At 40.2% G+C, this 15,613-nt stretch overlaps 1 protein-coding gene and 1 non-coding gene across 2 annotated transcripts in view; one reads left to right on the forward strand and one right to left on the reverse strand.

The window, feature by feature from the left end:
* MAP3K13 (mitogen-activated protein kinase kinase kinase 13) overlaps positions 1 to 15,613 on the forward strand; it is a 125,448-nt gene that overhangs the window by 83,616 nt on the left and 26,219 nt on the right. Inside the window, exons 7-9 of the mRNA XM_049775823.1 lie at positions 3,091 to 3,249; positions 5,914 to 6,072; positions 7,249 to 7,357. Coding sequence (XP_049631780.1) covers positions 3,091 to 3,249; positions 5,914 to 6,072; positions 7,249 to 7,357 — 427 coding nt within the window. The remainder of the gene's footprint in view (positions 1 to 3,090; positions 3,250 to 5,913; positions 6,073 to 7,248; positions 7,358 to 15,613) is intronic.
* On the reverse strand, positions 10,403 to 10,521 carry LOC126012720 (5S ribosomal RNA). The gene has a single exon (XR_007497133.1). It is a non-coding gene; the product is annotated as a 5S ribosomal RNA (ribosomal RNA).

Raw genomic sequence — 15,613 nt, forward strand, 5'->3', positions numbered from 1 at the left:
CCTGTGTTATTGTTTTTGCTCATTAAACTTGGTGGGCTTTTAGATGTCTTCCCCATTGGCTTTTCTGTGCTCCTGCTGTGTGGAGGATGAGTCTTTGAGTTATCCCCTTAAGGATTCTGAAGAAAAAGTGTGGGAATTACTCTTTTCCTTCCCTGACTATCTACATCTGTGAGAAGTGTGAATTTTGATGAGGAGCTATATGTGGCTGCTTCAGGAACTCTGAGTTTGAGCTGAAATGGCAAAAGTTGGGTATGAGACTTGATATTAATCTCACCTTGTAGGGTGTGACAGCAAGCAGAGTTTTGGAAGCTCTGACTGTAGACCTGCTGAAAATACCTGCTAATTTTTTCCTTTGGGGTGTGTGTGTGTCTGTGTGTCTGTGTGTGTGTGTGTGTGTGTGTGTGTGTGTGTGTGTGTGTCTGTGAGTTTGGACCACACCCATCTGTACTCAGGAATTAATCCTGGCTCTGTACACAAGGTTCATCCCCTGGCAGGCTCATGTGACCATATGTGGTACCAGAGGTTGAACCGAGGTCAGCCACATGCACAACACACTTCCAAAGAAAGTACATAAAATGCTTACCAGAAATAGCTTTAAGCAGATTCTTTCTTAACCACCTTGTTCTCCTTGATAATCAATTCTAGTGTTAGAGGCCATGGCCATAACATTTTAGAATACATAAAATCACATGCTACTCTGTTTAGCTCCCATTCTTTTTCACTAATTTGAATTGTGAATGAGGTGCTTGGGATCAAACCCAGAGCTTCACATATTTAAGGCAAGTGCTCTACCACTGAGCTATACTCCATCCTTAACTCCTGTCATTATATATATATTAATCTCCTGTCATTTAAATTTCAGTAGTGGGCTTGAAAGAATTACAGAGGCTGACCAGAGAGATAGCTCAATAGTCTGAGTTCATGCTTGCATGCACAAAGCCAGGATTTAATCTCCAGTAATGCCATTAAAACCCTACCCTTCAGCTGAACTTGGAGCATCCTTTGAGCACTGGCAGGTGTGGCTCAAAATCAAAAGAGAGAGAAAAAAAGAAAAGTAAAGGACAGGAACTTAGAGAATCTGCCTTGCACATGTATAGTCACAAATTTAAATTATCAGTGTCTTGCAAGTGCTGAGTACAATCCTCGCACCACAAGCAGTTTCCAGCAGCACCACAACCAGTTGTGTGGATGCATTATAAAAAGGTATGATCCTTGGAGAACATTACTCAATGATGTGTGAGCACCACAGGCAAGAAGTACAGAGTTGGCAAGCCCAGGTCTGAGCCCCACAGCTCAGTTATGGTGTGCATGACCACCAAAGTCATGGGCATTCACTAAGAATGTTACCCTGGGGGCTGGAGAGAGAGTTTGGAGGTAAGGCATTTGCCTTGCATGCAGAAGGATGGTGGTTCAAATCCTGGCATCCCATATGATCCTCTGAGCCTGCCAGGAGCGATTTCTGAGCGTAGAGCCAGGAGTAGCCCCTGAGCACTGCTGGGTGTGACCCAAAAACAAACAAAACAAAACAAAACAAAAAGAATGTTACCCTCATGAGCACAGGCACAGGAGCTGCTGCTGGAAGATGTGAACCTTAAAAAGCACCTAGATCAACAGCACAATCTGACATGGGAGCCCTAGACATGCTAATACTTTGCATTTGACTGGTTCCAAACTGTATCCCTTAAGCTTCAACTTATTCCTGCTTCTCCTCATCAATATTAGTGGAGATATAGTACAGTGAGTAGGGCACTTGCCTTGCATGTGGCCAACATGGGTTAAATCCCTGACATTCCATATAGTCCCCTGACCCTCCCTGAACCCTCTGGATAAGGTATGGAATTGTTGAACTAATTTCAACAAGCATTAATGGAATCTCAGCACCCTTTCCTACTTTGTAATGTACTGAATCAGTGCTGTCATGTTTTTGTGCGTGACTTTAATTGGGCATCTTTTAAACAATGTGTTAAAATAAGTTTTTATTTTATTCACTGGGACCAGCAAAGGCAGAAACCAATATTTATTCCAGAATTTATTAAACATAAGTGCTCTACAATTGATATTTAGTTTATGAGATCTTTATTACAGGTCCATAATTCCTATTCCAAAAACACTTGGAGTGAGATGATTTCAGGAAGTAACATAATGCATTACCTTACACCTTCCTCACATTCATGCATCTAGAGTAAGACCTATGATTGTCACACCAAGTGGGATAGTTTGCTTTATACATGATCACCCCTATGTTAAATGTACCTTTTTAGACCCTTTTGGCATTTTTGAATTGTGGATAAGATATTTTGGTGTGAATTCTCTCCATTTTATATGTGTGAAAACTGGCTTACAGGAATTAGGTAAATTAGCTAAAATTGCATAGCTAGCAAGTGGTAGAGACAGAATAAACTAGGGTAAAGACTCCAGAGTAATGTCATGGCTCACATGTATAAGATCCCAGGTTTCTTCCCTGACACTACATAGTGCATCAAGAGAAAGAAAAATGTGACAACCCACTCTACTCCACTGCCTCACAAGTGTGAATGATGTTGTTTCAAGTGTCTCAGTAGAGTTCCAATGTGGGGGTAAGTTCTGGGGCTTGCTGGTTGACTGGTTTCCCAATTGTTGATGGCTGCCTCCTGCAGCCTGCTTTTAGCTGCCTGAAGTTCACAGTATTCGCTGTGTTCATGTTTATGCTAACCCTAGTATGGACCATTCGGCAGCAAGAAGAGGCACACAAGAAACCAGACATAGTCAAGGAAAAAGAGTACAATTTGGCCAGGGGTTGTTGAGCAGCTTCTTATATCTTACTGAGCCAAGCTTTCTGCTCTCTGCTGCTTTCCCTGAAACTTTTATTAGCCAGAGTTAAACATAAATTGCCTGAGGGTCAGGGTTGGCATAATTAAAGGTACTTGTGCTAATCAACTCAGAAAAGGTGAAAGTAAAATGTAAAAAGTGATTTTATAAGTGTATGACAACGCTCCAATAAAAATGGAAATTGCAAGGTGGGAAGTTGCAAATGAAATCTTAAGTTACCCATTTGAATCATGTTTTTCATTCGTCTTAATGATCTGACTTTATTTTCTTCTTTCTTTAAAGTGTTTTAGTGACTCACACAGATGCAGTCAAAATTTCCGATTTTGGTACATCCAAGGAACTCAGTGATAAAAGTACCAAGATGTCCTTTGCTGGCACAGTTGCATGGATGGCGCCAGAGGTGATCCGGAATGAACCTGTCTCCGAGAAAGTCGATATATGGTGAGTGCTGCCAACTGGAAAGTCTTTTCTGCTCTCACTTTATGGCCACTTTCCTCTTGAACACTTCTGACTTCCCAAAATAGTCGTTAATGATATTTCTGACCATTTCAGTCTCACAGCGTTGGAAAAAATGTGCCCAAGATGTATGCACGATATAGAGGCTGACAATAAGAAGGATGGGACTTGAGCCCCAGATGATTATTGATCCAATAAACTATTGACTTGTTGGGCCCTCAAAGAATATGCTAGACTTTCTAGAAAATGAAAAACTTCCTTCAAATCATCTCTTAATAGGAAAGTCTTTTTGAAATAGTTAATAAAATTATTACCTTTGTCAATAAAATATATTGAACAAAGTTTGCCTATTCATGCTGACCATCAATAATAGATCCCAGTGATCTTTGCTATCTTTCATATACTTGCATTAGTCCTATTTGTAGTGCTTAATATAAGAGCAACATGCTCTGTTATTTTTTTTTTCTAGTTAAAAGGAGCTGCTTGATCCTTTATTAAATAGCCCCTATGGACCATATTTACTTTTTTTTTTTTCTTTTGGTTTTTGGGCCACACCCGGCGTTGCTCAGGGGTTACTCCTGGCTGTCTGCTCAGAAATTACTCCTGGCAGGCACGGGGGACCATATGGGACACCGGGATTCGAACCAACCACCTTTGGTCCTGGATCGGCTGCTTGCAAGGCAAACGCCACTGTGCTATCTCTCCGGGCCCCATATTTACTTTTTGTTCTTATAAAATCTTCAACTTTCCCCCTGAGGTTATCAATCTTTTCTATAAAGATCTTTACTATAAAACATACCAGTATGTTTTCCTATAGTTGCTTTTAATCCATTTTTAGAACTGGCTGATGGCCATTTTCAGACTTAAAAATAAGAACATTTGTTAAAATGGCATGTAGCACCAGAGTAAGAAAGATAAAATAGGAAAGAGGTACCATTTATAATTTGGGTAATTGTTCCTAAAGTGTCTTCCTTGGGGAGTATATGAATTTCTAGTTCCAACAGAAATGAGTGTTTTTTTTTCTCATTCTTGCCAACAATATGTATTAAACATTTGGATTTTTGCCAACTATATAAGTGAGAAAAAAATGACATCTTGGGCATAATTTTAATTTGTATTCCTCTTCCAATTTAAGATTGCACATTTTTCACACTTCTGAGTAATTTGTAATTTCTAATTTGTTAACTACTATGCTTTGTGAAAGCTTCTGATCTTTATTATTTCAATTTATAACAGTGCTTTCTTGATTAAGGAGATTAGTCTTTTGTGTATATGACTCACAGATACTGTTCTTAGTTTTTCTTTCTTTCTTTTTTTTTGCTTATATTATACTGGATTATTTTATGCCATATTTTAAGTGCAGTTTATTAATTTTTTCCTTTATGACTTCTTTTTCATAATTCAAAATGATTCTACCACTCTATGTTTTTTTCTTAAATACAAATAGAATGGGGTTTTATTGATGTATTACTAGTTAACAATATATTAGAATTTCAGGAGAACATCTTAATACCTTCCTGTTTCAACCACAAAGTTTCAGTGCCATCTGCCACCAAAAAGACCTCCTCACCTAATTCTTTTTTTTGGGGGGGGGGTTTGGTTTTTGGTTTTTGGGCCACACCCAGCGTTGCTCAGGGGTTACTCCCGGCTATCTGCTCAGAAATAGCTCCTGGCAGGCACACGGGACCATATGGGATACCAGGATTTGAACCAATCACCTTTGGTCCTGGATCAGCTGCTTGCAAGGCAAACGCCACTGTGCTATCTCTCCAGGCCCCTCCTCACCCAATTCTATGCCCCCTGAAATTTTGCTACACCTAGCAGTGGTCAGGGCTTACTCCTGGCTATGCACTTAGGGATCACTCCTGCAGTGGGGGACCCTATATGGTGCTGGATATCAAACCTGGGTTGGCCACATACAAGACAGGTTCCCTGCTGACTATATGATTAATTTGACCCAGATCATTTTTAAAAACTTCCCACTGAATCTTTCAGGATTTCATTGACATCATTTTTCACAGTTAGATCTTTGATTCATTTGTAATTTCTTCTGATATAAGACAAGATACAGAATTAATTGTCCCCAGTGGCCTGTAAAACAGTTTGTCAATAGTCAATCCCTCCTGATCCTGATACTGAGATATCAGTGCTCTCATCCACTCATCTCCTTGGTCTGTTTCAGGATTTTTTTCTTTTGTTTTTTTTTTTTGTTTTGTTTTTGTTCTTTTTTGGGGGGGCACACCTGGTGATGCTCAGGTGTTATACCTGGCTATGCGCTCAGAAACCACTCCTCTCTTGGGGGACCATATGGGATGCCAGGAAAGAACCCAGGTCTGTTCTGGGGCAGCCTCATGTCAGGCAAATGCCCTATTGCTATGCTATCACTCAGAATTTCTTTTCTATTCCAATAGTGTGCCTGTCGACTCATCCACCAGAGTTAATGTTTAAAGCCTCATCATTTATCTATCTGGTAATGTTTGTTACCCCTCATTGATTTTTTTTTCAGAGTTTTCCTGGTTTTATCTTTCTAATGCTATTATTCAATGGTAAACTTTGTGTGTTTTTTTTATTAAAAATTGATAAAGTAACAAAACACAACTCCATATATCTAAAAATGTCTTTATGCTCCTCTTTTGGCTACTCCTCTAGGTCTTTTGGAGTGGTGCTGTGGGAGCTGCTGACAGGAGAGATCCCTTACAAAGATGTAGATTCTTCAGCCATCATTTGGGGTGTTGGAAGCAATAGCCTACACCTTCCAGTTCCTTCCACTTGCCCTGATGGTTTCAAAATCCTTATGAAACAAACATGGTAAAGAAATATATCTCTCCCAATATTCTTTTCTCTTCTCTCTGAAAAGCCTATCTAAAACTTCTCTAATACTGTATCCTAATTTATTAATGTGTATTTAGAGTGAATCACTTGATAGGGTGTAGATCAGGAAACTTGGGTTCAAATACTCCACCTTTTGTTTACTGTTGGGTTAGGCCTGTCCATTTGTTCAGTTTTCTTATCTGTAAAATGTAGGTAACATCTACTCATTGACTTATGTTATGATTAACTTAAATTTTTAAGCCCAAAACTTGGCATGATAGCTCGTAAATGTAGCTGTTTAAAAACTGGCTACCAAAAGACAGGGGAGTAGTACAGCAGATCAAATGCTTGCACTTGTCTTGCATGTGGCAGTCCTGGGTTCAATTCCCTGTACCCAATATGGTTCTCTGAGCCTGCCAGGAATGATTGCTGGGCGCAGAGCCAGGAATAAGCACTGAACACAGCTGGGTGTGGCACCAAAATGAACCAAAAACAACAACTAAATATAAAAAAAAGGCAACCAGGGAGTCTCACAGCTGACTGCTACAAAGATGGACTATTATAATAGCTGGGAGATAATCTGATGCCACCCACTAAAATGATAACTATCTGAACTGTGACTCATCACTCTGTAACTTAACAAAACGGTATCTGCTTTCTACTCTTAAAATGGTAACATTTGGGGCCACCCAGGTTCAGTCCTCAGCACCCCGTATGGCCCTTTATACCTGCCAGGTGTAATCCTTGAACACAGAGCAAAGAGTAAGTCCTGAATACCACCAGGTATCACCCAAAACCAAAAACAGGGTAGGATAATTTTATAATGCATAAATAAGGATAAATAATGCATAAATCAAGTGATTTTTAATGTTCTTTTAAAAAGAAATAATAAGACTTAAATGATAGTTATTATTACTTTCCCACTTTTAAGGTATATATATTATTATTGTTATCTGAAGATGATTGATTTATCCTGAAGCTGCACATTTCCTCATGAGAGGCATTTTGTAGTTCCATTTTCTTTTTTGTTCTTCAGTACACCAAAACTGCTTCAAGTAATAGCCTTGCATGGAGTCCAAAGTCCAAAGTACTTTTTCATAACTTAGAATAAAATCTATAATCTTTCTGGATTCAACTTCTGAAATGCTCAAGTTGTCTTTTTGTTACCTTTAGGCAGAGTAAACCTCGCAACCGACCTTCTTTTCGGCAGACACTCATGCATTTAGACATTGCATCTGCAGATGTGCTTGCCACCCCACAGGAAACATACTTCAAGTCTCAGGTAAGCCTAGGCCTAGGAAGTTTCTTTCTGGAGGTAACAGGGCAGGAAGCCACCAAGTGGTGCTCAGGAGACAACTTCCTGTTATTTATGGTCATCCAGGCTTGTAATTCAATGTCAGGTGATGCTCAAGGGCCTCTAGAGCCATACCTAGTCATTACCAGGGGACCCCATGTGTGCAGGGCTCAAACCTGGGTTAGATGTATACAAGGCATGCACCTTAATCCCTATGCAGCCTCAAGCCTGGAAATTTTCTACACACAGACAGGGAATTCTCATCGAAAAAGACGTAACTCTTACAAGGGGGCCATTATGACCATTATGACTCCTACAAGTAGGTAGGAGTCTTGCCTTACATATAGCTGATGCAGATTCAGTCTCTGGCATCGCATATGTTTCTCCAAGTCCTGCCAAATAGTGATTCTGTAAGCACAGATTTGTACTCCTTGAGCACTGCCAGGTGTGCCCCCCCCAAAGAAAAGAGGATCATTCTGATCTAACAAATAATACAATTTAACAATTAAATTATTGGTCAAATTATCATTATGATACCTTAAACAGATGACAGTTGAGCTTTTTTAAACTACTTTTCATATGTTATTTTCTCTTTTTAAAGAGCTTTTGTTTCAGGGGCTGGAGAGATAGTACAGTGGTAGGGTGCTTGCCTTGCATACAGCCGACACAGGACGGACCTGGATTCAATTCCCGGTATTCCATATGGTGCCCTAAGCCTGCCAGGAGCGATTTCTGAATGCAGAGCCAGGAGTAACCCCTGAGCACCCAAAAACCAAAAAAATAAAAATAAAAAATGCTTTTTTTGTGTGTGTGTGTGGTTTTTGGGTCACACCCGGCAGTGCTCAGGGGTTATTCCTGGCTCCATGCTCAGAAATTGCTCCTGGCAGGCACGGGGGACCATATGGGATGCCGGGATTCGAACCGATGATCTTCTGCATGAAAGGCAAACGCCTTACCTCCATGCTATCTCTCCAGCCCCATAACACCTTCGGTTTCTTTCTTTTTCTTTCTTTCTTTCTTTCTTTCTTTCTTTCTTTCTTTCTTTCTTTCTTTCTTTCTTTCTTTCTTTCTTTCTTTCTTTCTTTCTTTCTTTCTTTCTTTCTCTTTCTTTCTTTTCTTTCTTTCTTTCTTTCTTCTTTCTTTCTTTCTTTCTTCTTTTTCTTTCTTTCTTTCTTTCTTTCTTTCTTTCTTTCTTTCTTTCTTCCTTCCTTCCTTCCTTTCTTTCTTTCTTTTCTCTCTCTTTCTCTTTCTTTCTTTTTCTTTCTTTTCTCTCTCTCTCTTTCTTTCTTTCTTTTTTCTTTCTTTCTTTCTTTCTTTCTTTCTTTCTTTCTTTCTTTCTTTCTTTCTTTCCTTTCTTTCTTTCTTCTTTCTTTCTTTCTTTCTTCCTTCTTTCTTTCTTTCTTTCTTTCTTTCTTTCTTTCTTCTTTCTTTCTTTCTTTCTTTCTTTCTTTTTTCTTTCTTTCTTTCTTTCTTTCTTTCTTTCTTTCTTTCTTCCTTCCTTCCTTCCTTCCTTCCTTCCTTCCTTCCTTCCTTCCTTCCTTCCTTCCTTCCTTCCTTCCTTCCTTCCCTTTCTTTCTTTCTTTCTTCTTTCTTTCTTTCTTTCTTTCTTTCTTTCTTTCTTTCTTTCTTTCTTTCTTCTTTCTTTCTTTCTTTCTTTCTTTTTTCTTTCTTTCTTTCTTTCTTTCTTTCTTTCTTTCTTTCTTTCTTTCTTTCTTTCTTTCTTTCTTTCTTTTGGTTTTTGGGCCACACCAGCGTTGCTCAGGGGTTACTCCTGGCTGTCTACTCAAAAATAGCTCCTGGCAGGCACGTGGGACCATATGGGACACCGGGATTCAAACCAACCACCTTTGGTCCTGGATCAGCTGCTTGCAAGGCAAACGCTGCTGTGCTATCTCTCCAGGCCCACAAAAAATACTTTTATTCCAGCATCATCCTAATGATGGATTCTGGTAAAATTATTGGAAAGAGGAAAAAAAGAGTCTATCAGAAAGATAACATATAGACATCTGAAGTAGAATTACAGCTGACCTTCATGAAGTATTGCTTTTCTTGAAACAGATATGCTATGGTATGGAGGGTCATTGAATGCCAGAGAAACCTTTGAATGCCAACTGGTAACACCTAATAAAATATAAATTAATTTGTCTGTTGACCTTTATAGCTTCACAAACCATCCAAGATCTTAGTTAACTTGCAATCCTGTGCGTTGGAGTGCTGGGTGAAGCAGTCCTGTACTGCCTCTGTCCAGGTTCATTCATATATCTGTTGTCAAATGCCAGGTTACTGGCATTTGGAAGAGGTGGAAGATCAGACATAGCCTCATTCTCAAATCTTGTCGGTTGAATCTTGGCTGGAGTACTTTAGTTCTCTTCCATGTGGCCTCAGTCCTCAGCAGATCCTCTTGGGCTTCTTCACATAGCATTTTCAGAGCAACATAGGTAGCAAGAGAGCAACCCTCAGGCACAGTTGACTTCCCATGTTTCATTGGTCGTGCTAATGTCTCATGGGCCAAAGCAAATCATGGGTCACCCAGATAGAGAAATAACAAGAATCTCTCAACAAGAGAATCTGTCACTGCACACTATAAGGGCTTGAGTGCCAAAAGAGGAGCAATGTGTAAGGATTAAGCTGTTAATGTCAGAAAACTTAGAGCTCTAATTGTGACTATGGAAGAAGTGTCATAAGAGTTGAGTCTAGGGGCCAGAGCAGTGGTGCAAGCCAAGAGTACCCCTGAATGTCACCGGGTGTGGCACAAAAACAAACAAAAAAAAAGAGTTGAGTCTAGGTGAAATGATTAATCTCAGGAGATCCAAGCAACAGCAGAGTAAAATGAGATAAATGATGACTCTCTTTTTTTTTTTTTTTTTAGTTTTTGGGCCACACCCGTTTGACGCTCAGGGGTTACTCCTGGCTATGTGCTCAGAAATCGCCCCTGGCTTGGGGGGACCATATGGGACGCCGGGGGATCGAACCGCGGTCCGTTCCTTCGTAGCGCTTACAAGGCAGACACCTTATCTCTAGCGCCACCTTCCCGGCCTACAGCATCCGGTATTCCCTGGCGGTCTCCCATCCAAGTACTAACCAGGCCCGACCCTGCTTAGCTTCCGAGATCAGACGAGATGGGGTGCGTTCAGGGTGGTATGGCCCTAGACAAATGATGACTCTTGATCAAAATTCAGGGGACCATATATGGCATCAGGTATCAAAATTAGGTCAGCTGTGTGTCAGCTTTTCTCATTGTACTATGACTCTAGCCCAGAATTTAAACTCTTACAATCTAATTTGTTGTTGCTGCTTTTGTTGTTTGGACCACATCAGGTTGATGCTCAGGGTTACTTCCTGGCTATGTGCTCAGAAATCACTCCTGGCTTGCGGAACCAAATGGGATGGTGGGGGATTGAACTGCTGTCCATCCTAGGCTAGTGCGGGCAAGGCAGATGCCTTACCACTTGCACCACCACTCTGGACCCTAAAATCTAATTTTTTTAATTATCTTTAATCCTTCATTTTCTATGTTTCAAAAATAAGTTTTTATACTTCAAATTCCATCTCCACTTTGATGGTCAATACCATTACAAAAGATTATTTCAGGGCCGGCGAGGTGGCGCTAGAGGTAAGGTGTCTGCCTTGCAAGCGCTAGCCAAGGAAGGACCGCGGTTCGATCCCCTGGCGTCCCATATGGTCCCCCCGAGCCAGGGGCAATTTCTGAGCGCTTAGCCAGGAGTAACCCCTGAGCATCAAACGGGTGTGGCCTGAAAAACCAAAAAAAAAAAAAAAAAAAAAGACAAAAGATTATTTCAGAAAAAGTATTTTATTCTCAAGAGAGGCAATTCTCCCTCATTTCTCTCATCGATAGGTATTGAGTTCATCTGTTTGGAGTGTGTGTTGTAGAGTGTTGGGTTGGCGGACAACATCCCTGAAGAGTAAAAGCCACCCGCCTGCCTCCCACCTGTCCCACCACTGGAGTATTCTTTAATCACTTCTAGTGGGAGAGTCATCATCTTTTCATATTTGTTGACTTTCACACTTTACCTCAAGATGAAAATTTTTCCCTCTCTTTAGCACCAACTCTGCTATCCTTACAAATTTCTAGAATTTTTTTCTTAGATTCTGACAAGGTGATTTATTCATGAGTCTGAAATGCTAACTATCTGATCAATAATAATAATAAAGTATTGATAAACTAGCTTGTGAGTTGCTAGGAAAAACAGCAGACCTCAAGTATAAAGCTCTTGCTTTGTGATCTCAGGTCAGTTTGGATCACATCTCTTAATCTCAGCCTCCTTTCTTTCTGGATGGAGTTTTGAATTAATAAAACAATAAACATGCAAGTGCATTGAGATTGTGGAGAACTGGGGCTGGAGAAAGAGTATAGCAGGTAGACTGACCCAGATTAAATCCCATATGGTCCCCTGAGCACTGCCAGGAGTAATTCCTAAATGCAGAATCAGGAATAACCCCTGAACATCACTAGGTGTGGCCCCAAAACAAAGAGCAAGCAAACAAAAACCAGAAAGAAACTGTAACGAACTAGCTAATTGTGAGATGTCATTATCCTCTCCCCAAAAGTTACAATAATTGCATTCTTGGAGAAATAGGCTATTGTCTAGTAATGAAGCACTTGCTTTGTTGGAATCTAATAGTGTACTGAAATTGGTTGCTTCACAGATTGTTCACTGGGTTGTTCCATCCTGAGCACTTTTTGGAGGGCGGTGGGGGGCTTGTGATTGACTATTTTTCCTAACACCTTTGTGGAAGAGGCTTTCCTTGCTTCACTTTATATTTTTTGCTCCTTTATCAAAGATTAACTAATCTTACACCTGACGGTCTAGCTGTGATTCCAATTCTATGCCACTGATTGGAGGGTCTCTCCTTATTCCAATATCATGCTGTTTTAATTACTACTGCTTTGTAGTATAGTTTGAAGTTGGGAAAAGCAATGCTTCTCATCTTTTATCTCAAGGATTGCTTTGGCTAGTCAATATGTGTGGTGGGAGACAAATACAGAGAGTGTAGAGAGGTCATTCTTCCATATGAATTTCAGAATTTTTTTTATCTATTTCTTTGGAAAATGCCATAGGTATATTTTATAGGGACTGCATTGAATCTGTAGAATGCTTTGGGGATTATTGCCATTTTGATTATATTATTCCTCCCTATCCATGAACACAGGCTGTGTTTCTATTTTCTTATGTTCACATTCATTAATTTAAGTAGTGTTTTGTAGTTTTTTTGTTTGGTTTTGTTTTTTGGGTCACACCCAGCAGCGCTCAGGGGTTCCCCCTGGCAGGCGTGGGGACCAAATGGGATGCTGGGATTCAAACCACCATCCTGCTGCATACAAGGCAAATGCCTTACCTCCATGCTATCTCTCCGGCCCCTGTAGTTTTCTTTGCATAGGTATTTCACCTGTTTGGTTAAGCTGACTCTTTTTTTTTTTTTTTTTTTTTTTTTTACAAGATGTGACTAAAATGTTCCAGTTTGACCACTATTAAGTGTGTGATGCAGGGGTACTGACTATATTCACAATGTTGTGATTCATGATAATAAATAACCCAAGTTTCACAGCAATTTCCCTTGCTTGCTTATTTAGAACTCAAGTACCTAGAGAAATTTATCCCCAAAATATTTCGACCTCCCATCAAGCTAACTTTTCATCTTTCTCCACAACCCTCAGTAATGAATTTAGGTAGCCACCAAATTTGTCTCTTCTGAATATTATCTTTAAGTTAAATTATATAATATTTGTATCTTTGTGTTTCACTCAGCATGTTTTTAAGTTTCATCTCTGTTGGAATATGTGTCAAAAGTTTGTTCCCTTTTTTACTATGGAATAAAATTCTTGCAGAGTGTCAGGGTGGGTTACACCAGTAGTGCTCAGGGGCTATTCCCAGATCTGTGCTCAGTAGTAACCTCCGGGCATGCTTGGAGCCACTGTGTATACTTCTAGGGATCAAAGTGGGGTTGACTGTATATATCCCCAGCCCTCTGAATAATATTATTTTAAGGAGATAACTATGTTTTGCTTATCAATCCATCTAATTTAACTTCCTTTAGATAACTACATTATGGGAGAGAAAAAGCAGACAACTAAAAGAACTCCAAGAGTCTACTGAAGTAAATAATTTGAAAAATGGAAAAGACAAAAAAGTTTCTAAGTATGATGGCCTTTCTCAGGCATTAACTTGGAACTTAAAGAGACCCCATTCATGGTAATAAATAGCCCAAGTTTCACAGCATTTTCCTTGCCTGCTTATTTAGAACTCAAGTACCCTAGTGGGGTCCAAATAGTAGCACAGGGCATTTGCCTTGCATGCAACTGACCCAGGACAGACTCAGTTTAATCCCCAGCATACCATATGTCCCCCAAGCCAGAAGCAATTGATTTCTTCCTTCCTTCCTTCCTTCCTTCCTTCCCTCCCTCCCTCCCTCCCTCCCTCCTTCCTTCCTTCCTTCCTTCCTTCCTTCCTTCCATCCTTCCTTCCTTCCTTTCTTTCTTTCTTTCTTTCTTTCTTTCTTTCTTTCTTTCTTTCTTTCTTTCTCTCTCTCTCTCTCTCTCTCTCTATCTTTCTTTCTTTATTTATTTCTTTCTTTCTTTCTTTCTTTCTTTCTTTCTTTCTTTCTTTCTTTCTTTCTTTCTTTCTTTCTTTCTTTCTTTCTTTCTCTCTTTCTCTCTTTCTCTCTTTTTTTGGTTTTTGGGCCACACCTGGCAGTGCTCAGGGGTTACTCCTGGCTGTCTGCTCAGAAATAGCTCCTGGCAGGCACGGGGGACCATATGGGACACCAGGATTCGCACCAACCACCTTTGGTCCTGGGTTGGCTGCTTGCAAGGCAAACGCCGCTGTGCTATCTCTCCGGGCCCTCTTTCATTCTTCTTTCTTTCTTTCTTTCTTTCTTTCTTTCTTTCTTTCTTTCTTTCTTTCTTTCTTTCTTTCTTTCTTTCTTTCTTTCTTTCTTTCTTTCTTTCTTTCTTTCTTTCTTTCTTCCTTCCTTCCTTCCTTCCTTCCTTCCTTTCTTTCTTTTTTCTTTCTTTCTTTCTTGCAAGGCAAACACCGCTGTGCTATCTCTCCGGGCCCTCTTTCATTCATTCTTCTTTCTTTCTTTCTTTCTTTCTTTCTTTCTTTCTTTCTTTCTTTCTTTCTTTCTTTCTTTCTCTCTCTCTCTTTCTTCTTTTTTTCTTTTTTTTTTTTGGTTTTTGGGCCATACCCAGTGACGCTCAGGGGTTACTCCTGGCTATGCACTCAGAAGTCGCTCCTGGTTTAGGGAACCATATGGGGCGCTGGGGGATGGAACCTCGGTCCATCCTAGGCTAGCGCTTGCAAGGCAGACAGACACCTTACCTCTAACGCCACCACATCGGCCCCACCATGAGCAATTTCTAAGCACAGAGCCAGGAGTAACTCCTGAGCACCAGTGGGTGTGGTCTAAAAAAAATAAAGAACTTAAGTACCTAGTGAAATACCCACATTTTCCCTTTGCATGCATTTCAAGGAATTACTAATGAAGAGTAAAGAAGAACAGGGAATCTTAATAGTAGTAATACCAACCCTGTTTTCCATGCACTGGCTGGACCCATAGTATCTTCTGGCATCAGTTCATTCTTTTGCACTGCTTTCTGAGAAAAAGTCTAGCCCCCCCAGCTGGCATCAATTGGATGCTGCCTTCTTAAGGCACTGCTCCACCTGGCAGGGGCTGTGATTTGCAGTTCTGATGATAAGGACAAGTTCTGGATGTCTCAGGATTCCAGAATTGTGCATGCTTCTGTACAAGCACTCTTCTTTCTCTGTGCAGCTGCACTTTTCAGAAGATGCAGAATGTTACACATATTTCAGAGTGACCATGCAAAATATAGCTCTCCTCTACTAGGACACATTGCTCAGAGGTCATGTTCCTACAGGACTTCTCTTTCCCTTGAAATGTTTTTCTCAGAGGCTCCTCAAGCTCTGTAAATTATCTTCAGGCCTGCCCCACTCCATTTCTTTAGATGCACTGAAACAGACCTGACTGCAGACTAAGTGCCAATAAAAACTCTTCTTATATAAAGATTCTAAAGAGAAGTGATGGAACTCCAAAACTAATATCTTTCCTTTTGGGAAGAAAAACAGTATTATTCTCAACCTGACAGCTTCTCATACATCTTGTTCCCTCTTCATGAGAAGAAACTCTTGAAAAATCTGCACCTTTCTGAGAAGATGGAGCAGTTGGGCCACATCTAGTCTTGTTCTGGGACTGGTATGGACTCTG

This window comes from Suncus etruscus, chromosome 6, assembly GCF_024139225.1.
Source record: "Suncus etruscus isolate mSunEtr1 chromosome 6, mSunEtr1.pri.cur, whole genome shotgun sequence".
In the NCBI taxonomy this organism is placed as follows: domain Eukaryota; kingdom Metazoa; phylum Chordata; class Mammalia; order Eulipotyphla; family Soricidae; genus Suncus; species Suncus etruscus.